A 25,084-nucleotide genomic window follows, 5' to 3' on the forward strand; every position below is an offset into this window, starting at 1 on the left:
GCTATTCTTGTAGAACCCTGGGAAGTTGGGGCATAGGCTGGGCCATCTGGTGGAGGCTAGTTTGCACAGACCCATCAAAGTTGATCAAGAAATAGAATTTGCTGGGAGAACTTCTTGAGTGGGCCAAGCCAAGACTCAAATTCTGGGCTTGCCTCCTAGCTGCTCTTGCATCTTAGCTGTGTCCTCAATTTAGTTCCAACAGAGCTCTGAGTTCATTGTTTTGGAACATCTAAGAAGAAATGGTAGTCATATTTACATGATTAGTTTGCTGCTTGGTTTCATTTTTTTTTTTTTTTGTTCAGGACCGGTTGTATGACATGCAGCAATTTACAGTTAAGAACTTGGAGATGAATATGGACCTTTAAGGGAAGTGAGCACTCAGGTTAATGAGTGATGTAAAATGACTTGTTTGGATATTCATTAAGAATGGGGTGTTTCTGATCTGGGCCCTGAGACTCTGTCTTAAGCAAACAAGCAAATAAAAATATGGAGTTTTGTGAAGTAGTGTGCTGTCCTGAGTTGGGCCAGCAGATGGGCTCTCAGGCCCTCTGCTTTCAGGGGGAGGTGGGATGGCTTTACTGTGTGATCTAAATGCTGGTCGTTTTCCTCTAGACTTAAGGATGGAGAGCTAGAAGGGAGGGTCAGCCACCAAGAAGAAACTGGTTTGGGCGTGTTTGACACTCAAGGGTCAAGGATATGAGCTTACTGGGATCTACCCCAGTTGGTTGGGGTTCAGTCTTGAATTTGCTTTGAAGTCTGGCTCCCTGAGACAGCTTGGTTTTTCCGGGGCTGGGGATGGCATTCTGCAGCTGAAGCAGGCCTGGCTCCTAAGAGGAGCTGAAAGCTCTGACTCAGTCCTTTGTTCCTGAGAGGGGAGCTGGGCTTGCTGGTTTGCATTGAAATGTTGCAAAGGAATTGTAGGGAACTAGTCATCCATTCACTGTTCTCACTCTCTTTTTTCTCCCCCAAAGCATTTCCTATGAACCAGATCCATAGCTTGCTTCTGAGGATAAAACATGACTAATAAATCACGGATCTTTTTTTATTAAGCAACTGCTGGTACATGTCAGGTCATATCAGCTTATGGGTATACGAACTTCATATTTCACTTTACAAATGGGACTCTAAGTTTCACACCTAGTGGTACCACTGAGTTATGAACTTGGATGACAATACTCATGGCACATCTTCAGTAGGGCTGTGTCATGTTTCAGAGCAAGGGTGCCCATTCTTGGGTAGAGGTGCCAGGATCATCATATAGATCTCATGCACATGGATTGTCCTTCAAGAAGGGTGCAGAGTTCTGCAGGATCAGAGCTTCAGCATCCACATTCTGAAATTGGGTGAGTGCTTAGGAAAGGTTGCTTGGGGCACAGACTGTAGTTGACAGCAGAGATGAAACCCCAGAGAGAATATGGTGTGTGTTCTTAGCAGCTGGACTGCCTTGGACATGATATAGGTGTTTGCTTCTGGGAAGGGCTGTCACAACATCTGTGCCATGGCAAACTCCTTCCTGTTCCTGTTGATTCTGCCTGAAGCTCTTTGCTTGGACAGTTTTTGCTGCAAGAATGCTGGTGAATCCCATTTGTGTGCTTACCCTTAGACCTTTTGAAAGTAGTTGCATTCACTCTTGGTGACCTGTATTGAGCACCTATCCTGCAACCTGTACCTTCCAAGTGTCTGGAGGCAGTCAGGAGTAGAGAGAGACCTGCCTTTCTTCATGGCACTATGCCATGGTGAGAAAGAAGATGGTGAACTAGATAAGCAAGCACTCAGTTTACCAGATAACAATTGGAGTCTAGAGGACAGGGCAGGTGATGGGAGTGCATGCTGGGTATGATTCTAGAAAGAGTAGCCAGGAAAGGCCTGACCAGGAGGTGACACTGGAATAAAGACAGGAAGTAAGGGATGAGACAGTTGGGTCTCTGGAGAAGCAGCATTCCAGGCAATAGGAGCAGGAAGTACAAGGGCCCATGGCCTGCTGAGGGCAGAACATGTGAAGTGGAGGAGTAGGTAGACCTGTGACAGATGCTGTGCTCTGGAGGCCTTAAATGAGGGACTTCATCTGTTTTCAACAGGGTCTCGTGAACCAAGAATCATTTTGTTTTGCTTTAAAATTGTTATAAAATATATATTTAAAAAATTAAAAAGAAAATGTAGTAGTTTTTGATATTGTTGTGCAACCTATCTTGAGCCATTCCCAATATCTTGCAGTACTAAACTCCATGTCCATTACCAACAAGTCTACATTGTCTTTTTTAAAAGGCCCCTGTCTTTGCAATCATGTTTGTATTTTATTTTGTTTTTGGTACCCTGCCTGCTTTCCCTCTCTTTCTTTTTGAAACAGGGTCTCTCATCATGTAGCCCAGGGTACCTAGAACTCTCTAGAACTTGCTGTGTAGTTGAGGCTGGCCTCAAACTTGCAGTCCCTAGTTTAGGGTTAAAGCTTTGATCCTAGTACCCATGTAATGCTTGGCATTCTGCAAACACCTGTAGCTTCAACTCTGAGTGATCCAGTGCCCTCTTCAGGTCTTCACACATGCACAGGCTTACGTACCTCTCCCACTCGTACACATATGCATACACGTGCGGATACACACAAGTAGTGCTAGGAATGCCATTTTGTATATGTTGTATGAAATGATAGAAGTATGTTTAGGTCCATGCACAACCTGTTTGAAATTTTATCTTAATTTAAGCCAAAATTCACTGAACAGTTTTTTGTGTGTATGAAATTGAAGTCAGCAACTGAAACAATTTTTTTAAATGTAATATTTCAATATAATTCAGAGATACATTAATTTGATACATGCTCAGTAGTGACAGGAAAATTTAAGTCTTTGTTTTTTAGAGTTAAATGATTATGTTTCTGTAAGAACAGAAAACTTGCACAATGTCAGGCATTAAATGATTAATCTGTGTACCAGGTATATAAATTAGGTATACAAATTAAACATTTATTGACAATAAGTCATACATTATTTTGAAGCATTTCTTTGATGTGTCTGCAAGTAGTACAGTAAAAACACTGACGTTTATGAGCTGTCGTGTTTCCGTGGCATATCAACATTCGCAGCACAGGCATTGTGTGTTCAGAACCTAGGCTGCAGTGAAGACATGTGACTCACCATGGGCAAGTGCCATCGGAAACATGGGTCATTACACATTCAGTTTTGAGATATTATTTTGTCACTGTGTGCATTCAGAAATCTATTACCAAATGTTTGCAGCCTCTATACATTCAGTTGTATGTGGCCCCATACGAGGTGATAACAATAGTTTATATATGTTCTTCTGCCACTGGACATTTGGGTTATTTCATCTTTGGAATACTCTGAATAGCGCTTCTGTGAACAAGTGAAAATGTCCTCTTGAAGTCGTCTGCTCTGAGGGGTGTTAAAAGGTGATCCTGTGCTAATTTTCTGATGGCCGTTGTGTTTTCTAAAGCACCCTTCATCCACACTGCCTGCCACAGTCTAATTTCTCTGCACTCTCCTGTTCATGTGTTCCTTTGATCGTCGCTGTCAGGACTGACTTAGTTTCCCTTACCAACACCTGTTGGCCATTTGTGTACCTTCTTTGGAGAATGTCTATTTAAGTCTTCTGCTAATTAAAAACATTATTTTTCTTTTATGTGTAGGTGTGTGTTTGTGTGACTGTTTTCCATGTCTCAGGGTGGCTGTGGAGACCACAAGTTAGTATTAGATCTCCCCTGAGCTGCTGTTACAGGCTGTTGTAAGCAACCTGACATGGGTGCTGGGAACTGAACTCAGGTTCTCTGGAAGAGATCTGCGTCATCTCTCCAGCCCCCTTTGCTGATATTTTAATCATGATGTTTTGTTGTCGAATTGTAGCAGTTCTTCATAGATAACCTAAACCCTGAATGCATCGGTTCTGTGTGTAAAACAATGCTGTATTTGCATTGACCTGTGTACATTACTTGAAGTCATCTCTGAATTACATTTAATAATCAAGACAGTGCAAATACTTTGTAAGTCACTGTCTTTGTGGTTTTGGGGATGATGAAAAGAAAGTTGGCACATGTGCAGTACAGGTCTTATTTTTTTTTCTACTGACTATCATGTGTGAATGTATTTGCTTAACTCTGCGGGTGTGGGACCCGCAGGATCTAAAAGTTGAGCCTATTCTGAGCCTTCACCCGAGTTCCCAAGCTTGGTGACCTGATTGGCTTGTGACCTGATTGGCTTGTTAGGCTACTGGGCTGGGAACTGACTGCAGGTGGCACTGTGCACCTGGCTGGCTTTGCTGACCATCCAGTGCTTCTCTTAGGGTGCTGCCTGCCGGTTCTTCTTTTTATTCTCCTGTTCCTGTTTCTGGTGGCAACCCCTCTCACTTGGCCCATTGAGTGCTTCCCTGGTTTGGTTCGGCCCAACAGGCCAGCTCTTAAGCCTGACCCAGCTCCTGATCTCCCCAGCTGGCTCTTCCTGCCTCAGTCCTCCTCTCAGGCCTGTCCTGGCAACTTCTTCCTGACTCGTCTTTCCCAGAGCTCATACCTCACTCCCACAGTCTCCATGGCTGCCTTCTCTGCTCAGTGGGGAACTTTTCCACTGTGTGAAAATGTCTTGTCTTCTTCAAGTGGCATTTATCCAGAATGGGGGCCTAGAATGCGGTTCAATGGATAAATATACTGCCAAGAAAGAAGAAAAACGTGTAAGACAAAAGACAAAGGCAGAGGAGACAGAGGAGGTGTGGGGGAGAGGAGAGAGGCTAGACTGTGTCCCAGGGCTTGTGCCAGACTCTTTGTGTGGAGCCATCCTTTCTCTGCCCAGGTCTTCTCTTTCTGGCTCCCTGGTACTATATTCAGAGTTCCCGGATGAGGCCCAGTGCTGTGTCCTTTATTTCATGTTCTTTTTCTTCCCATACTTTACATAATAAAGCTTCTATTTTCCTTTTGGAGTCAGAAAACTGAAGAGACCGCCTTTATTAAAGACATTAATGAAGAACTCAGGAAGTAGCTTAGGGAGGGGCCTGGAGAGGTAAAGTTTGTCTCTACATCAGCACAGTTGTGCAAATGCATTTCGAGCTTCAGGGCCTGGGAGACTTGCAAAGAGAACAAAGGAGCCTGAGAGTCCCAGAGCTTCTGGGAAAGAGGTCCTTGTTTATGCCTGTTGGAACCGATTTGGTCAAGTGTTTGTTTAAAGGAGATGCCACTTGGTAAGCAACACCAGGCTCTTTTGGGTTTTGTTCCAAAAGGCTTTTGATTGGTTGGAGAGCTGTCCCTGTTTACTCATAGCTGGCGGGAGTGTGTGGCTGGGATCTGCAGTCCCAGCACTACCTACCATCCAGTGAACTTCACTGTGACCTCAGTAGGCAGAACCAAGCCCACATCAGTGCCCAGCCCTCACCCCATTGCTGGCTGTTGCTAATGCTGACTGGTTAGGTTTTGGTTTTGCGGAAACAGGATTAAAAGTGCGAATAAGTCATGGCAGGAAGTTAAGCTCTGCTGTGCCCTCCAGGTGCTGTAGTGAGGTTTCAGGGAGCAGACTGTGGCCTCATCTTTCAGATGAGAAAACCAAGGGCCAAAATGATCAAGGTAGAGGTTCAGGGATTTGGCTCCAGCTGGGTCCAGCAATGAGCACCTGTCTCAGTTTAGAGTCAGGTCTGGTCATCATCATTTTTGTATTCTTTACAGTCCCATTTGTCTTCATGCCTGGCATACAGTACATGTCAGGAGACTGTAACTTGTGTTGTGACATATTCAGTTGGATTAAACTGAGCTCTTGGGGGATGGGGTGGGCTGGAGGGATGGCTCAGCAGTTAAGAGCACCAAAACAGGACCCAGGTTCAATTCCCAGCACCGGCATGGCAACTCACAGCTATCTGTAACTCCAGGAGACTCAACACCCTTACATGCAGCCAAAACACCAATGCTCATAAAATAAAAATAAATAAATTTAAAAAAACCAAACAAACAACTGAGCTCGGGCTCTGGTGCCTGCAGTCTTAAGCCCCAATGCTAGGTACCAGAGATCAGAGATGGGGTTGGATTGGGACAACTTGGTGCACTTGCATGTCATCTATCACTGGGCACTGGGCATGTTATCATCCTATGTTCTTCTCTTGGGTAGAACAGCTGAGGCACAATATTTGGGCAAAGAACTTATTCTGCACAGAAAAGTCTATATATAACACTGAGCCAGCAGATGATAGTGCAATAGAAAGAGGGATAATGAATACTGAATACCACTGAATTGTAATTTTAGGTAAAAGTAAAATCACAAACAAACAGTGGGGAAGGTAAGAGTTTGTTGTCTCACCCTTGCTCTGTTTCAGGCAGCACAACAAGATCCCCAGTGTGGATGGAAGCCAGCTGAAGTCCTATCTGTCCCTGGAAGTTCTGGATCTGAGTCTGAACAACATCACGGAAATCCGGAGCTCTTGTTTCCCGAATGGCCTGCGTATAAGGGAGCTGTAAGTGTCTCTGCCATCCATGTACCTTAGCTTCCAGGCCTTGTAATAATGGCCCTGGTTCTCAGTCCTAGAGACAGGATGGGTGCTTGCTTAACTCTGGCCCTGGCTTGGCTAAATCTATGAAGTTGTACAGACCTTTGGCAGACCAAGAGTGGAGTCTACCCATGATACCTTGGGCACCCATTTTAGAGCATTTCCAAACCCTGTAGTACTCTGTGGTGTCACAGGTGGAGGAGGGCAGCCGTGAAGTTGGAAAGGTTAATTGGCTACCCAAAGAATTTGCCCCCTCACCGTGCGGAGCCCAGGAGTTGGGACTAGTCTCTCTGCTAGAAGTTAAGTTTGCTCTCATGCTCTGAACTGTCTCCCAGAGAAGCTGGGAGGGAGTGGTTGGGTGATGACTGGGTGTGAACCACAGGGAGACAGGTTCAAAGAGCATATCTTTGTAGCATCAGAGACCATTCAAATAAGCCATGTTGTGACTGGCTCCTTTGGAGAGGGCTGTTACTCAGCTTTAGTTGTTTTAGATGTCTAAAAAAAGTCTCAGTACCTGTCTCACACTGAGTGAATGGTAGACAGAATGAAGAAGTTAAACCTATGTAATCCACTCATTGCAGGAGAAAAGTACTGCTTTGAGGAGAAATCTGAAGACCAAAGCTAAAGAAACAGTTCCTAGTTGTGAATGCATTTCATCCCCTATCTTGCTGCTTCTACAGCTCATTTGCAAGGCTGCTTTAGGGCTCACTGTGACCATCAGGAAGGTGACACTTGGTGCATCTTTCCCAAGTCCTTCTGAGTCTCCAGAGAGAGGAGTGATTGCTTTCGAGAGTTCCTCAAGGCACAGGAATTGGGAACAAGAGGCCCTGGCTTCTATAACGCCCTGGGAGGGGACTTTCAAAAGGGGTCCAGCTACCACTTAGTGCTTCTTATGTGGCACAAAGCAGCCTCTGACTGTCGCCCTGGGTGCACTGTCCTTTCCCTGCACAGATACAGAGGGCACTTTCTACTTGGCAGCTGTTGACTCCTATGTCTTCATCACACCGATTGCTCTTTAATCTGGAGTGCTAAGAACAAACAGTCCAGCCCCATTTGCAGAGTCCTCATGTGCCCTGCTCTGGGCTGCTGCCTGATGGCGGGAACAGAAGTGCCTCACTCCCTCTTGGCACACAACCCATTGTGGTTGAAGATTCTCTCTTGTCTGTCTCATTTTCACTTAGGCATGTGTCTGGGGAAGGCAGGAAGAGGTGTGGAATGGCCTCTTGGGAGGAGCCTGTATCGTTGTCTATGTCTTGTCTTTTTACTGCTTGACAGAATTTGCTCTTTAAGCTGCTTGCATCTGGGTTGTCCACTGCCACGTATATTGAGAAGAAGCCCCCTCCTGTGTGGTCACAGGAGGCTCCCCTGATGTGCATAACATGTAGCCCTGTGAAGATACTTCTTGTTTTCCAAAGAACTCACAGAGATTCTTATTGAAGGTGTTAGAATTATTTAAATGAACGGTTTGCACATTTTTATTATGTAAATCATACAGTCAAACCCACTTCAGGCTTAAAATAAAGGTTGTTTTCCCAAAGTGTACAACCCACTTGACCTTGCCTCCCAGTTGACTTTTTGCTTTTAGGGCCTTTCTGTCCAGTCTGAACTAATTGTTGGTGAAGAAGGACTTCCACAGGTTCTCTTGAGTGAGGCAGGCCTTGTGTCATGCAGCTGGTGTGGGTAAAGGTTAGTGTCATCCCCACCAGCATAAGCACAGTGTGTCTCAGGGTCTTCTCTTGATCACACATTTCTGCTACCAGCGTTCCCAGATTCCCTGTCTTCCAGTCAGGATAGGCTTGGAAGCCTCCAGATGATAAACAACTTAGTGGAAAGCTGACCCTCTGGGTCCGTCTTAGCGCTTCCTAGCAGACCCAGCTGGGTCCAGCGCTATAAGGAGTGAGGACGGCTCCTCCTGCCACTACATTTTCTCTACTGAATCATTCCAGCAACTTGGCAAGCAACCGCATCAGCAGCCTGGAGTCTGGAGCATTTGATGGTCTGTCACGGTCGCTGCTGACTCTTCGTCTGAGCAAAAACAGGATCACCCAGCTTCCTGTGAAAGCATTCAAGCTACCCAGGCTGACACAATTGTGAGTACAGAAACCTGCACTTTAATTAAGGTTAGCCAAACTTTATGGGGGCCAAATTTCCCCAAGGACCTTGTACCAATCGCCACCCCTTCCTCGACCCCCTTGGTAAAGCTCTGCATAAACTATCATTTATGACCCTACCGCAACACCTAATAAAAGCAAATTAGGAGCTGGGTCTGGTGTCAGCAGGCTGCCTCAGATGGCCGAGGAAAAGACCCACGTGCATACATGCTTGTCCTCACTGACACTGTACTTCTGAAATGCAGTCCCTGACGCCTGCTGATGGCTTTCCTTCTCTGAACTTCTGATCCACCTGCCTCAACCTCCCAAGTGCTGAGATTACAGGCATACACCACCACTCCCACCACGGTCTCATCTCAGAGGGTCAGCGAGGTTTCAGGTACTGAGGCAGGCTGTACCTTGGACACGAAGGCATCTGAATTTTCTTGAATTGTTTGCTATGCAGCTAACCTGATCAGAGGCAGCCACCTCTGACTGAATGAAGCCACCACTTCATTCCTAAACTTTAGAAGGTTAATTGGTTTGTTTTTGTATAAGAGAATGTATTTGCATCCTTCCAGATAGCATAAACAGCAAAAGGTTGCTAGAAAACTTACATTAACCAAATTAACCGTAGCTAGTAAAAGGCTTTTCCACTCTGTTTTTTTTGCTTTTCTGTGTCTTCCTTTTAGCAGAAGAGTATTAGCTGACATTCAAAGTTCGGTTTAAACAGAACGAAGCACTTGCAGGTCATGCTGGCACAAGGTGGAGTGTGTCCTATCCTCGTACTCCTATGCACCATCAGCCTTGGGTACTGGAGCTTCGCTTTGCTCTTTTTAGTCTAAGAGGCAGAAGACGCTGTATGTGATGCAGGGTCATGAGACACTGCAGAAATATCTGGGGAAAACCAAGGGCTTCCTAGCTAGTGCTGTGTTCTTCCACCTTCCACAGAGTTGCTGATGGGATCCAGCTGACCTAGATTCCTGCTCTCTCTTGGTCAATGAAAGCTGTTCTGCTAGGACTAGGGGCCAAGTGTATGCTCCCACCCTCCATAAAGAGTCGCTTCTCTCCATTGTACGGAGGTCTATCAGATACCCGAGTGGAAGTCAGCTGCTATTTGATACCTAGTGGTTAGGATTTTCTTGGGTTGAAGCATCTGGTATGGATTTCTGTTGCTGAGCACCTCAGTTAAGGAATGCATCTCCTGAGTCCTGCCCAGGGCCTGCTATAGAATCGTGAATGGTGACTTTTCAGGGTAGAAATGAGGGTGCTTATGCTCCCACAGTACCGGGGCCAGCACAGAGCTAGCTATGCAGTGTTCACTGTAGGGTTCTTACTGCATCTCCCATGCTGTGGACAGTTGTCAGTGTGCCAGGTGAGGTGTACTCTTGGCTCCCCTAAGACTCCTCCTCCATAGTTTCCCCATTGACTCAAAAACCTGCTCGAACTTCTGGGAATGGTGCAGACTAGATGGCACATGGGATGTTCTGACCTGACGGCTTCATTTCCATAGGGACCTGAATCGGAATCGGATTCGGCTGATTGAGGGCCTCACGTTCCAGGGCCTTGATAGCTTGGAGGTGCTGAAGCTTCAACGAAACAACATCAGCAAGCTGACAGACGGTGCCTTCTGGGGGCTCTCTAAGATGCACGTGCTGTAAGTGCAGGCATCCTCCTGGGCTCTGGGAGGACGTAGTCATGGACTCTTTCAGCTGGGTGTGGTGGCTGCCTCCACCCAGGCCCCTGCTTTTTGGGCCTTTTTCTGCACAATGAACCAAACCCCAGGTTCTTTTCCCTGAGAGGTAGGAGGAGGTTTCAGCAGACACATGGTCAGCTAAGGAAGTGGAAGGAGACAGACTGCACCAGTCTTCCGGACCTGCTCTCCTCCCCCACTTCCTCCAGGAGCCTAAGACTGCAGAGTGATTCCTTCCCCCAGCCTCTCTACTCCCACATCTTAGAGGAAGTCCCTTTCTTCCTCATGCTAGGTTGATGGTCTTTCTTGATGTGCAGGTGGGCCAAAATGTATAGTCCATCTTGGGAGATTTATTCCTGTCTTGTGAGCTAATCAAGATGCTGAGTGCAGATGTGCAGCTTTTATCAGGGGGTTCCAGCCAGATGTGTGCAGCAGCAGAGCTGGCTGCTGCCAGAATACTGAAAAAGAACACCAGAGAGGCAATCATTGATCTTCCAAGTTTAAACCTCTACAGTCGTTTGAATCTGCACAGCTAGGCAGTAAAGGTGGTGTCACCTCACCACCACCACCAAGCTTGTTTTCCATAGGGAAGTCACTTCTTACCATTTCTGTCTTTGGTTCTCTGGTTTTCAGGCTTGTCAATGGCTCCTTCCAGAGGAACACAACTGTCAGTGGCTCAGCTAGCCACCTCCTTTACTCCTGCTTCTCATCAAATCACATCTTAGCCTGTACTTCTGCTATTGTCTTTGTTGATGGGATCAAGGCCGGAAGCCTGGGCCCCCAACCTCCAGTGTGTGGCCCTGTCTCATTATCAGAAGCATGTCCCGCTACCCACCTCTCCTCATACACACCTACTTCTGATTAACTGGATGTCAGTTTCCTGTGTTTATTGGGGAATCTGAAATCTAAATAAATGGTCATTTGCTGAGATCAGACTTCTCAAAAGAAAATTGATTACCCTCCACTTGCTTATGTTGAATCTGTGTGTTTCTTAGAATTTTTTTTAATACACTAAGCAGAGAAAGTCAGATAGACAAAAGCAAGTTCCAGTTGGTTAACTTCTCACTAATACTGACCATAGAGCGAGCTGTGCATCCTTATCTCTGTGCTAATGACCATGTCTGATACAGACGGGCCTCCTATTTGCTGTCTGTGAGATGAGGGAATGGCAGCCTCTTCATCCTGTGTGTATCATCTCTGCAGACACCTGGAGTACAACAGCCTGGTGGAAGTGAATAGCGGCTCCCTCTACGGCCTCACAGCCCTGCACCAGCTGCACCTAAGCAACAACTCCATCTCCCGAATTCAGCGTGATGGCTGGAGCTTCTGCCAGAAGCTGCACGAGCTGTACGTCTGGGGCAGTGGTCACTCACAGTACCTGGTGAAGCCTCTAGAGTCAGTGCACCCCACAGGTCCTGAGGAAGAGGCAGCCCAGAGGCAGGGAGCCTGGTGATCTGTTTAGGAAGGAAGATCCACACGAGTCTTAGGTCTGAGGCTTGGAGTCAGCAATGAAGGAGAGGACATGCCACAGAACAGAAGCCTAGATGTTGTCATCATAGCACTTTTGATAGGACACTGAAACCGGAAAGTGATGGTGTGCGGATGGGGGGAGGCTTTGTTAGCCCTGGGATCTCTACCATCCTTTCCTCAGTTTCTCGGGACACTGGGTTCATTCCTGACCTGTTTGTGTCCCAGAGCCTGATGGTGGATGTGTGGAGAAGCAGCATCACTTAGGTCCTTTGGGAAGTTCCCGGACAGGAACTCCTGAGAATGGTAGTGACAGACTTCCCTGATGGGGGGGTGTGTGTGACCTAGGCATCCCCTCACAGAAGGAGGGGATCGTGTGCCCCTTTGTCCCTGTCACTTGTTTAGTTCTTTTTGTTTATTTTTGAGAGGTCCAGAAAGTTTTTTTTTTCCTTTCTTTTTATCTTGTTTGGCTAGGGTTGGCTATAGGACAAGACTGATCCACCAGAGCAGGTGATTGGTAGGAATGCCACTCCTTACTCAGCCTCCCCAGTGGTTTTTGACTTCACCAGCCATACTTAGAGACACTTGACCCTGATGCTGACAGGGTCTCGCAGGCTGAGTTTTCCTCTGGTCGTCCACCTTCAGTGTAAATGTCTTCCATATCCCACACTTCCCTGGAGTTCAGAGTTTAGCTGGTCCTGTCCTTTGTACAAGGCCGCAGTTGACCACCGCTTGTGGTACTTAGTGGCTCTGACCAGCCTTGACTCATGGCTTTCTGTTGGGGGCTAGGAGTAGTAGGGAAGAGAGGGGCCTTGTAGGTGTTCAGACCCCACCTGAGGACAGTCCTCCAAACATACCAAAAAGTGTTTGAGCCCCTGGAGCTGGGGCCACATGGAAAAGTAAAACTTCTAGGGAGACCCTTGAACTCCCTCCTCCTGTTTGTGCCTGGCAATATGACAGTGTCTCTTGTGCCCTCTAGAGAAAGGGAATGTTCACTCGAATGTACTGGACTAGTCCTAGTAATTTGCTCCATATTAGAAACCTCAGCCAGATGTAGGATTCCTTTCCAGTCATTTCTTGCCCTTCCTTTAAGCTAAATTTAATTGCAGTTGAGGATGTAATTTTGGTCTTTGCAACTGATAGACACTGTGGCTTATTTCTCTAAGAGGGACAGCATAGTGTTCACTGCCACCCTTAAAACCACACTGATCTTCAATCAATTCATTCTGCTTCTTTTTGTACCAGTCCAGGCTTAACTTTCTAACTATAGATAACTAATAAGTCACATAACCAACCCAGTGCTGTGCAGCACCTGCAGTAACACTGGGAAGAGAATTGGATTCCATCATAGAGTCAAATGCATGTTAGGGACCTGATCCCTGTTGATGACCGTGTAGTAGTCACAACCCAGGCCTTCTGCCTCAGGGTCTTAGCCTGCAAAGATGACAGGTCCTGGTTTGGCTGTCCCAGGCAGTGGCTCACGGTGCCCTCTGCTGGCCGATACAGGAGTATAGCTGTGGCTTCCTTGCTGAGTGCAGAACCCTTCCAGATTCTGTTCACTGTATCAGTCTCCGCCAACACCAGCAATGGAGGGGCTTGGAGCCTTGAGATTTGGGTTGTATGACAGGTGTCTGCAGTATGTGTAAGCCTTAGTCCTCAGTTTTCTGGCATGGATTTCATTTAGTTATCAGACTAGATGAATGTTGACCTGATGGGTTTCTTTCTGTACGGCCACTTTTACTGAGGATTCCTGTAGGTGTGCTTAAGTATCCCCTTTCCGGTGAGGTCAGGCCAGGCGTGGCGTGACTGTGGAGAGCATAGAGCACCACATAGCCTGATGGCCATCTGTCTTACTCTTCTTCCTCAGGGTTCTATCCTTCAACAACCTCACTAGGCTGGATGAGGAGAGCCTGGCCGAGTTGAGCAGCCTCAGTATCCTGCGCCTCAGCCACAACGCCATCAGCCACATCGCTGAGGGCGCCTTCAAGGGACTCAAGAGTCTGCGGGTCTTGTAAGGATTTTGCTTTTAGGGGTGACAGAATAAAGGGTACCCAGTTGGGAGAGCAGACAGAAAAGCACCTGCTTTGTTGAGAGTCCCTCTTGCTGGTGTCTAGTCAGAATCGGACCCAAAGCTGGCCTGCTACAGGAACATGGACTCAATCTTTTATATCATTGACCAAAAAAATACCATTCAGCAGAAAAATCTTTTCTTTCCCAGGATGGTGCCTATAGAGGGATAAGGACTTTTTAAAAATTGTTATTATCAGTAATTCTGAGTACATTTGGCAGGACAGGGTGGGTGGGTCTGGAAAGCAGTGACTACACAGGGTGTCTGCTGCAGCACCCAGACAGTCCTGTGTGTCTCTTATCCAGTCTTCTGTCTGTGTCTGCTCATCTCTTTTTCTTTTTTGAGCTAGGAGGGTGGTAGTTTTGTTCATTTACTTTTTAAGACAGGATCTCTGTAGCCCAGGCTAGTCTCAGACGCATATAACTGAAGCTGGTTTTGAACCTGTGATTATCAGGTTCAAGCAATAGGATTACAGGTGTGTGAGCTTCTGGGCCTGGCTGTAAATTTGAGATTTTTTTTCTCATGTTGCTGTAGATCAAGCCCAGGGCCTTGTGAATGACAGGCATGCTGTCTTCCTCTGAGCCACATCCCTAGCCCCGACTTCTGTATTTAAATCCTATGTGTTTTTTTTTTCTCCAAGTCAGTACCATGGTCACTTTCCTGCTTCTTGAAGTTCTTCAGTGGATCTAGTATCCTAGAGAGATAGAAACGAGGTCCTATGTCCTTGCTTGTGCAAGGGAGGGGTGTAACAGAGGAAATGTGAATGTCGCATCCTTTAAAGCATCCAGTTGGATGAGGCTGTTAGAGGTTGCTAAGGGTGCTTTCCTGGGACTTTATAGTTACAAAAGTGAGGCAGATTCCTAGCAGCCTGAGCCCCAAACTCCAAGAAGGGCATAGGGTTCTCAACAGACAGAGGGAGCAGCTTCGGCGGCCTTGTCTCCAGCGTGATTTTCTGGGAGAGCACGCCTGTCATGTGCCTGGGGGAAGTCCTTTCTCTGCACTCGCACCTGGCAGAGTGGGCTTCAGGAGCGAGTCACTGCTGGGGAGTACGAAGAGCTAGTGCCAAGCTATCCAAGCCGAGGTCAGTCTATGAGCCCTTGTGAGACCTGAACAGAAAGGCTAGAAACATTCAGGCTGAGCTGGCCAGAAAGAGAAGGAGACTTTGGCAGGCAAGGCCCAGAGCAGAACAGGCACACAAAGCCACAGCCTGGGCCGCTGCTGTACTCAGTCTAAAGACGACAGGGTGGGACTCACTGAAAGGGGAGGTGCCTTCTAGCAGCGCTGTTCTCTTAGCTGCAGACTGGAAAGTGAAGGTCACAGCAAGCATTTTGCACTTGCGTCCCAGCTCTACTCCCAGTTGGCAGTGACTTTCCAGCCTCTTCCCCGAGCCAAGAGCTGCATCCCTTTCTGCTCTTGGCCATATCTGCAAGGACTCTGGAAAGGGATGTGCTGACACCATGGCCCTGTAAAAATCTGGAAAGTACCAAATGTGAGAGTAGGGGTCTACAGGTGTGGTGTGTCGCTGGGCACTGTGACCTGCTCTTAGAAGCTCAGAGGAAGCCGAAATACTAACCTTATTCAGGCAGCCTGGGGCCGAGGAGTTGGCCTTATTTTTCCTGTCCTGGCAAGTGGGTCACAAGACTGAGTCAGCACCCAGATGTCTGCTCTGGCTAAGAGTCCAGTGCTGGATAGGCCTCATGAGGAGCAGGGTGCCGGCCCCAGACACAGGCCAGCCTGAAGGAACACCAGGGCAGAGCCCCATTTGTTGCCATCCCTTTCTCCCACATGCCTTCCAGTGTCCTGGTTGAGCCCCGAGAGAGGACTGTGGTTAATACAAGAGTAGACAGGAGCCACTCGGAATCATTTATGCTAGAGGTCTTTGTGGAGGTGTTGACGTCTTCTGGTGCTGTCTCTACTGTTTCCCTCCCTGGAGCCAGCCAAAGGATTTGATGGGTGTGCTAGTTTTGCTGGAAGCAGAAGCAAGGTCACACTGCACAGTATGCAAAAGGACTTTGTTCAGCCACACTGTTGTGGCAGTGCATAATGCTGGGTCCTCTGGGGTGCACCTAGATGCTTTAGGCCTCCCAGTGAAAAGCACAGGTGTGGGGCTGGTCTTCCTCCACAGTGAAGAATGAAGTCATAGCTCAAGAGGGAGTGAACTCACCTTCTGTCTTCTTCTCAGGGACCTGGACCATAATGAGATCTCAGGTACAATCGAAGATACCAGTGGTGCCTTCATGGGGCTCGACAACCTCAGCAAACTGTAAGTATTTCTGGGTGTGCAATTCTGTAATGCAGGAGATGCCCTCTAGCAGCTCCCCTGGGCTCACAAAAGACAACAGAGGGTCGGCTGTGTGCAGAGAAGAGGCTGAGGACCAGTGTGAGGGCTCCTTAGCTGTCCACAGGCCACTCTCTGCAGCATGTGATGTCCTGTTCACAGCCCATCTGAAATGTCTAAGTGTTTTGTCCTCTGCACAGAAGGGTATGGCTGCCTTCCTCAATTCTAGAAAATGTGTGAAATATCTTTCAGTGACTTGATAGTTTTGAGGATCTTGTCAGTACTTCTGTTATTACAATCTCAGCTAGGAGCAGTCATTACGAAGACCCCTAGGAATAGCTACTTTGAATTCAATCTGGGGAATCTTTGCCCTTCCCTCTGAGAATTTGCCAGTTGCCGTGTTAGACTCATGTCTGTGTGAGGTTCCTGATGATCTCATGAGGACGGGCTCCGTTATGCGACTTTAGAGCTAGGTGGGATGACTTTGAGCCCAAGACCTTGCAGGTGGCAGGTTCAGATCTATACACTTGGATATGGAGATGGTGTGCTCATTCCCTTGTCCAAGTTTCAGAATGGCACTGGAGTTACGCTGCTGGGGGCCAGCCCACAGGCAGCTTGTGAGGGAGGGGTGTTTCTGGACTTCATAGACCCTGGAGAGACGTGTGGGAGAAGTGGTGCAGCCCAGCACTCTGCTTCCAGGTCCACTCTCAGCATTGCTGAGGCGGGAAGAAGGCATTCTGTGTGAAGTGCACTTGAAGGGAATATGTGGGGTTATACAAGTGGAACCCTGCCTGGATGGGCACTCCAAATGGAGAGCCATGGCTCCTTCCAAGGACATGAGTGCATGTCCTACCATGACATGTTTCTCCACTCTGCACACACTAGGGTGCCTTTGTGGTTGCTTTAGCAAGCACTGAGATGGCCTTTGGGAGCCTTTGGCTGGACTGGCCATATGTGTAAGAGAGTTTAAGAAACGTCTGAGGTCACTGGGGAGGCCAGGCTACCACCCCTTCCCTGAAGCACCTTCCCACCCCAGGAGCATCAGTACCTGCTAGCTTGAGAGCCCACCCCACAACACCTCCAGATGTCTGCCAAGAGGAGGGCGGGGCCTGATTCAGCCTACCAGCAGAGTGATTGGCACTGTGTAATTGAGAATTTGTTTTATTGCTGTTGTCACCGTTAGAAATAACAGCTGCCCTCACTGTAAAAGAGGTCAACGTGACTAATATTTAATGGATGGAATAAGGCACAGCTTTTTCCTAGATCTAGTTTATGGGAGATTTCACTAAACAGCTCAGTTTGTTTTTACTAGGACTTGGAGCACATGGTGCCCTGGCTTGTGGGGATCTGAGTAAGTGCAGGAATTGGCAGTCTTGCAGACACACTTGGGGTTCAGTGCCCCGTGAGCTGTTAATTGCTGCTAGTTTTGTGGCTTAGGAGCCAAAGTGAACATAGCCACTGGGTTTCTGGGCAATTGGTTTATTAAAAGTAAGAATTCCAGGTTGTGAGTTGTGGAAGTGCTTTCAGGTTGAGATGGTTTTTGTGTCTATACAGATTGCCCATGAAAGAAGAAGGTAGAGAGGTCATTCGCCTGTTTGCCCTTCACCTTACTAAGGCTGGAAACAGTGGGCTTTGTTTAAAGGCTGAACTGACTGCTGAAGCCCCCGGGGCAGGAATCTGTTTCTAAAGAAGCCTTAGGTGTGGTTCGGTGATGCCCTTGGGAGCAGGTGGAACTGGCACCTCTGTCTGTGTTCCTTGCATGGTTTGAGCCTGTTCTGGGGTGTAAGCCAGTGTCTTTCTTGTAGGCCAGCCCTGTTTCTGCCCTGTACTGCCTGTTCCTTCAGAGCCTGACTCCAGGCCACGTGGTGGATGATGGCTTGGCCATGGTACAACCTGGTACCTCACGTCACCTTTCATTAGTTTCCAGCCACAGACTGGTACTCAACCTCCCTCATGGCCTCAGTCCTACATAGGTGGGGGATGGTCAGCCTGTAGTCCAGATCATATCCCTGTCCTTACTGGAACATCTTACATAGGTGAGGGATGGCCAGCCTGTAGTCCAGATTGTATCCCTGGTCCCTACCGGACAGCCTTACATAGGTGGAAGATGGCCAGCCTCTTAGTCCAGATAATATTCCTGGTTCTTATTGGGACAGACTTCCATGGGTGGAAGAATAACTAGTCTCTAGTCCAGATTGTATCCTTGGTCCTTACTGGAAATCCTCAACAAGAAATACCTCTCTCGGGAAGAAGTGAGCCAGCCTAACTTTGTCCATGGGCTTTCTTCTCTGTCCACTTTAACACTACTGTCAGGCCTTGTGGACTTTAACATTTCCCAGGTATCCGGCCTGCTTAACATGCCTGTTAGAAAATCCTGGAAGACAATAAAATGGAAGGGGCAGAGCTGATGACAAGCACCACTTTTGGTCGTCCCGAAAGATATCTGCCTCTCATCAAAGTCCTGAATAACAAAGGAAGGAACTTTGTATTTAATTGTTCAGCATACTCAAGGGTCTCCCTTGGGTGGGAACTCTGAGTTTCATAGCCAGTAAAAGGAACACTGTGTATATTAACTCAATACTCACTGCTAAGGCGAGAATTAGAACTGTGACAGTCCTGTCCCATGCTCGAATGCCTAAGGGTACAGACTTTAGTTACCTGAAAAGTAGACTGTGACACCCCAACTACCTGGGATTTAATGAACTTCTGGACTACTGCATATAAATTCTGGGCTCTCACTCAAGAGCCAGAGTATAGGGCCTCTTCTCCAGGCCCTAAAGGTAAGGATAAAAATCAGGACAGCTGCATCCTGGCCTCTGTATGTGCATGGCAGATGTAAAGACCTATGGAGTCATCTGGATGGCTGACCATCTTCTTGTTCTCTTCTGGTCACTCAGGACCCTTTATGCCACAGACCATGGAGGTGAATGGCAGATTTCAGTGACAGTTTACACTGCCTTCTGACTCTACTTCTCACTAAAACAGTAACCAGCCTGTTTTTCCTGCAAGACTACCACCTTGACAAACTTCCTACCCCCTTGGTTGGTCCTAGGACAGACAGCATGGCGTGGCCATGGTGATTTTTACTTGACACTACAAGGGGTCTCTTGAGACCTAGTGGAACATGCGATTCCAACCTGTCATCAGCATGAAATTGTAATAAAGCTAAAGGTATTTAATTTCGGGGTGGGGGTGGCCTGTGTACTGCAGCTCTGTGATCCCCACACAGGTCAGCGTTGCACCCTCTCTCTAAGACACTTGTCAAGTAGCACTGCCCTAATGATGTGTTTTCTTTTTCCTAATGCGCCTTCGTCCCCATCCTGTCTACCTTGGGCCTGGATGTTTGGAAACTACAGAACTCTGTTTGGAAACAAGATCAAATCTGTCGCTAAGAGAGCATTCTCAGGGCTGGAAGGCCTGGAACACCTGTAAGTATCCTGCCAGACCCTGCCCGCCCCACAGGCCTGCTAAACATGGCTGCTGGGGAAGTCTGCTAGCAATTTAATCGCTTCTTTGTAAACCGAGAAACAGGCTGTTTGGAAACACCATCTGCTTCCTTCTCATTATAAGCCAGCTTCAACTTTGGCCTTTATTTTGCTCATGCCAGGAACACTCACAAAGCACATAGTCTGCTGGTGTTCTCTTAATTAACTCAATTGGTATTGGAACAAATACCTTCGTCCCACCTGCTGGACTACATCACCCTGCATCAGACTCCTTGCAGGGTCCCTGAGCTCTTGCTACTTCATAAGGATACTTTATCCTGGCAAAGCCAGGCAACACCCCTCCCCTTTAGCAGCTAAGCCATTTCTAGCACATGCAGGGAGCTTTTCTACTGGGATGCTTGCCTAAGGGACCTTGGAATGAAGTAGGCAGCACTAGTCCCGAGATGTTTATGCTGTTGTTGAGAGTAGATGCCTCTGGTGCCTGATTCTTAGTTTTATCTTCTTTGAATCAAGATTAGCCTTTGTTCTGCTGGGTAACTTTTTTCCTCAGCTTTCTACCTAGCTTCAAGGCTGCCCTTATGGTTGGCTTGGACCCCAAGTCATTCTGTGTGCTTACATAAACAAGAGAACTGAGAGCCATTCCCAGTGGATCTGCCACGTGGTGTAAGGGTCGCTCCTGTGGGTGGGTCATCTGTGAACCAGGGCTGGCCTGGAAAATCCCTGATTGTCCTTACTCAGCCACACACTTGACAGCTGCCCACAGTTCCTATGGACAAATTATGTGTTCTATTTCAGGAATCTTGGAGAGAATGCAATCAGGTCTATCCAGTTTGATGCCTTTGCAAAGATGAAGAATCTTAAAGAGCTGTGAGTACTTAGGAATCCATGGCTTGATTGACATGTGTGGAGACTCTGAGAATAAGCAAGACCTGTCATTGCATTGTGCTCACTTTATATAATAGCTCTGATCGTTTATAGATTAGATGTAAGTTAAAAGAAAAATGCCTCATGGGGCTTAACTCTGGATAAGGGTACCAATTTTTTTTTTAATTGCTAACATAGTAAGCATTTTGGAGTTTTTGGGTCATGGGGCTGGGTCATGACTACTCAGATATGTTATTACAGTAGACAGCAGTAATAGTACACAGACAAACGGATGCAGCTGTGTGCTGCTAGATTCATACCAACAGAAACAGACAGTGGGCTTGCAGGCCAGAGTCTACTAAGGCCGTGCTGATATGTAAGATAAAATCTCTTCTATAAAATGGATCATCACCTTTTTAGGTATACCAATTTTGTTTGATCTTTTAGGTTTGATTTTGTATTTGAGAAGGGTTTCCTGAAGGAGTTTGTAGGACTGTGAGCAAGGTGTCTATGGCCTAATTCTGGATGCTCAGCCTTGGTTTCTTGCCTGTTTTCCCTTCAACTGCTATGTGTTCTTAAACCATGGCTGGCCCAGGGCCCAGTCCTCTGGTTGGAGAAAGAGGTTCACTTTGCTTGGTCATTTTCTTCTCCATCAGATCTCAGCAGGTTATTCTGTGCCCTTAGTCAGCCTTTGGGTAAATTTCCACAAGCAATGATTAGAAACACACTTTGAGTTGGAATCATGAAAATGTACAATGTAAGCCAGTGAAGAACTGGGCTGGTTGGAGGCATGAGCCATGTTAAACAGAGGAAGTTTTGCCTGAGTAAAGAAAAGACTGGAATCTATAGGACCTGGGGCAGCTCACGGTTCCACCATCCACAGCCTGGCCTTTGCCTCTAACTATGGGATGCATGGTTGACCAGGAACTAGTGATCTCACTGGTCTACTCTAGTCATTTCCTGTGTTCTCTGGTCCTCACACTCATCACTTAGGAAGACCTTCCCATTCCTAGTACCCATATCTTGCTGGGTCTAGCCTGGCCTCTTCCCTGGGGTGGGCTTCACTAAAGACCTTAGTGCTGAACCCAGCAGGTATACTGAATGTGGTACAAAGCCTGATTCTTTCTACAAACATCTGATCAAGGGTTGAATGAGGTTTTTTTTTTCCCCCTCAATTTGCTCCTATGGCTAAGATTTAAATAAATTTAAATATATCCTTGTCCCAGCTCCCAGCAATGTCCTAGCCTTGTTCATGATGCCTTTTCCTGTCTGTTGTGTATCAACAGTATACACAACACAAGTATCTTTTGATGAAGAGTGTTTCTGACAGTGGGAAGTTCCTTCTGGTCCTTCACCTGGCCTGACACAGCCAGCCTGCCACCACACAGGGCTCATTCCTGTGACACTTGCCTCATTGTGTGGTGTATGAATTAGTCACTTTCTCATGGATAGTGTTGATGGCTTCTGCCACCACAGTAGCCCTTGACAGGACGGCCCTCAGATATCTTTCAGTAGATACTACCTGCCCATCAAGTGAAAGGTGTAAAAACCTCATACTGGTACTGTTGTGAAAGAGGGATGAGCATCCCATTTTAGTGCTTTGAGATAATTAGTTGAGTCTTTGGGAAAATATTTCCTAAGGTGATTTGGAGAGGCTGAGGTGGGGATATGAGAACAGGAGGAAGGAGGAGGCTTTACTCTGTGGGGTCAGCATAGGCTGTGTTCATCCCTCCATGCTATTTCCTAGTTCCATACCATCACTGTTCATTAGACATCAAGAGAGAGATGGAAAACAAAGCTAGCTCACTTGTTGTGGAAATAGGATGTGCTTGGAATTGCCCCCTTTGTCACCACGTACCCCAGGCAGTTCATTCACTGTCATCTCGTCTTTGGCTGTGGGTCAGGGTCACACTTTAACTCAAGACTCCAGGTCTTTAAAGATTCAGGCAGCTAGACTCTGGGTGACTTATCTGAGTGACTCTTGGAGAAGGAATGTCCGCTTAGATGGCCATTCTGATTTCTGTTTGGAAGTATAACCCCAGCTGCTGAAAAAGGAAAATGTTCTCTGTTTTGGTGGGAGCCTCACAAAATCAAAACTGAGCGTTGCCATGCCTGCCGGGCTGCAGCAGTGAACTTGCACACACTGTGTTGGAGGTGGGGCCGAGTTTTGCTGCCTCCTCAAGTAATGCTGGTGTGAGGGTAAACACGGCAAGAGGAAGGTGTGCTGGTGAGGCTCCAGTTTGGAAGTTAAAAACATTTACAGTTTTGTAAATAACTAAAGATAACAGCCATTTAGGAAAAGATTCATAGGATTTGTTGTAGGATTTAAAGTCTGCTTCACCTTGGAAGTTCGGTACAGCTTATCAGAAATGTGGATAGCCAGTGTTCTTCCCATGTGGGACACATTCATGATCACAGCATGTTACAAGGCATCCCCAGGGCAATAGGAGCTTTGAGCCCCTTAGGAACATGGGTAGACTCACTAGGTGCTACTGTTTCAAGTGTGGTCTAAGGATAAGCATTCTCTTGGGGGGTTGTTAGACATGCAGCACCTTGGGTTCTGCCTCTCTGACTCCCATCAGAAGCACGAGCTGCCCCTGGTCACTGGAGAAAGCCATGAGGAATAGCATTCCTTTTGTAGTTTGATGTCCCGACTTCTCAGCTGATTGGTTGCAATGCTTTGTTCTCTGTGTGAGGGAGCCACCTCCAATGGGTACATGTTAAGTGTCCATCTCTTGTTTCTCTTCCAGCCACATCAGCAGCGAGAGCTTCCTGTGTGACTGCCAGCTCAAGTGGCTTCCCCCATGGCTAGTGGGCAGGATGCTACAGGCCTTTGTGACAGCCATCTGTGCCCATCCAGAGTCACTGAAGGGCCAGAGCATTTTCTCAGTGCTGCCGGACAGTTTCGTGTGTGGTAAGATTATCTTTGAGATTTGATTTTTTTTGTTTGTTTGGTGGATGAAGGGCAGAGAGGCCAGAAGGAACTGCTCATTATGAGACTCATTCCTATGGCGGTAGTTAATGTAGTCCATGGTTACAGATTAGCTGCTGGGTGCAATTTATTTCCCACGGAAACCACATGTATTTACTGTACGATACCTCATTATGTGGTTCTTGGAGTACATGTATTTAATTAGAAGGGAGTAGGTTCAGCTACAAATCTAAATAATCGGTTACAGGAAGATAGTTCTAGCCTTTTCAAAAGGGTCTGGTGCCTGGGTTTGGCTGTGAATTTACACAGTGCATGAGGATGGGGTTTCAGTGTGTATTTCTTTCCATCCCTAAGAATGAGAGGTTAAACACAGGAAGAACGGGTCTCAGGAGAACAGCCACTGTAGTAAAAATAATTCCTCGATGTTGACTTGCACTCTTGCCGTTTGTCCAAACCACTGAAATGTGCACTGGTGAGAGTCTTTCTTCCTTTACATTGCTGGAACATAGTCGTCACCATCTTTGTGAGCAGGGGTGGTCAGGATCCAAGTTTAGTTACAAAGAGCACAGAAAATGCAGAACAGCTGAAACACACACAGGCCAGCCCCGACAGCACTAACATAACCACATAGATAAGAAGATGGATTCCAAGAACGAGAAATCTTTTGTCTGGGTTGCTTTGAGCAGGAGTAGGGTGTGTGATCCTCTTGTCATTGGTTCCCTCGGCCTCACTGAGCTTCAGTCTCTTCCTGGATAGTCAGCATGAATGTCCGAGAGCCTTTTGTCCAACTTCTTTTCTTTTTCTTTATGACTGCCTGAGGTGAGGCAAGTGTCCTCTCATCTATTCTTCCTCTCCTTCCACCACATTAGTTCCCAGAGTAGAATCCAGGGTTACGTAGAGAGTGCCCTAGTCACAGAAAAGCAGGTCCCACTTATAAGGCCAGTGCTAAGCAAGTCTACGGCCATTAACTTGTTTGGACTTCCTGAAGTTAAGTAGTCACTGGCTTCCTGCATCTTTCCTGCTAGAGGGCAGTTTTCTCTTTGCATGCAGCCATGGGACTTTGGGCAGGATGTACCTGATCTCTAGTTGCTGGCTTTGTCACACTTGGTATCACAGCAACAATCCCTCATAACCACCTATGAGAATCTTTGATAGGAAATCAGAGGTTCCGATTCTTCTCAATGTCTCCCACTTGTGTTTCTAAGAAATAGCAATGGCCACCTTACACATTCTAGGAAGTTAGCATGAAGTTATGAAGTTAGGTGAGTGCAAGAACAGCCCTTTGGTGCTGCACAGGAGCGTTACTGTGTCAACAGTACACTTTGAGATACTGGGCCCACCCCTGTGATACAGCTCAGGGGGCGGGAGCAGCTCTGACCAAGTGCTTGCAGAGTATTCCTCAAAACAGCCCAAGCTGGAGCTACACAAACCCCCATGATAGACAACTGGCAGGTAGCAGTCCTGTTGGCCATCACATCACGTCAGTTAGTCCATCTCACAGCATGGATGGACTCTGACAGCGATCACACAAGTGCATGGAGTCAACGTGGAATGCCTAGAGTAAGGGGAACTGCAGAGGCAGGAGGAGGACGTTACCAGTTCCTTTGGAATGGGAAGCAATGGAGATGGAGATAGACGGGGAAGAGCTAAAAAGGACAGCCTTCTCTGTTGGAGGTGATAAAAGTGTTTAGGATTTGTGAAGATACTAAAAAAAAAAAAAAAGACAAAAAAAACCAAACAAACAAATCAAAACACCAAATCACTGAATTGTATATTTTACA

At 47.0% G+C, this 25,084-nt stretch overlaps 1 protein-coding gene across 1 annotated transcript in view; it reads left to right on the forward strand.

Moving 5' to 3' along the window:
* Lrig1 (leucine rich repeats and immunoglobulin like domains 1) overlaps positions 1 to 25,084 on the forward strand; it is a 100,860-nt gene that overhangs the window by 66,618 nt on the left and 9,158 nt on the right. The window contains exons 4-12 of the mRNA XM_048438348.3: positions 6,295 to 6,432; positions 8,412 to 8,555; positions 10,069 to 10,212; positions 11,452 to 11,595; positions 13,583 to 13,726; positions 15,966 to 16,046; positions 19,418 to 19,489; positions 20,303 to 20,374; positions 23,122 to 23,285. Coding sequence (XP_048294305.2) covers positions 6,295 to 6,432; positions 8,412 to 8,555; positions 10,069 to 10,212; positions 11,452 to 11,595; positions 13,583 to 13,726; positions 15,966 to 16,046; positions 19,418 to 19,489; positions 20,303 to 20,374; positions 23,122 to 23,285 — 1,103 coding nt within the window. The remainder of the gene's footprint in view (positions 1 to 6,294; positions 6,433 to 8,411; positions 8,556 to 10,068; positions 10,213 to 11,451; positions 11,596 to 13,582; positions 13,727 to 15,965; positions 16,047 to 19,417; positions 19,490 to 20,302; positions 20,375 to 23,121; positions 23,286 to 25,084) is intronic.

Source organism: Myodes glareolus, chromosome 3, assembly GCF_982192425.1.
Source record: "Myodes glareolus chromosome 3, mMyoGla1.1, whole genome shotgun sequence".
Lineage (NCBI taxonomy): Eukaryota > Metazoa > Chordata > Mammalia > Rodentia > Cricetidae > Myodes > Myodes glareolus.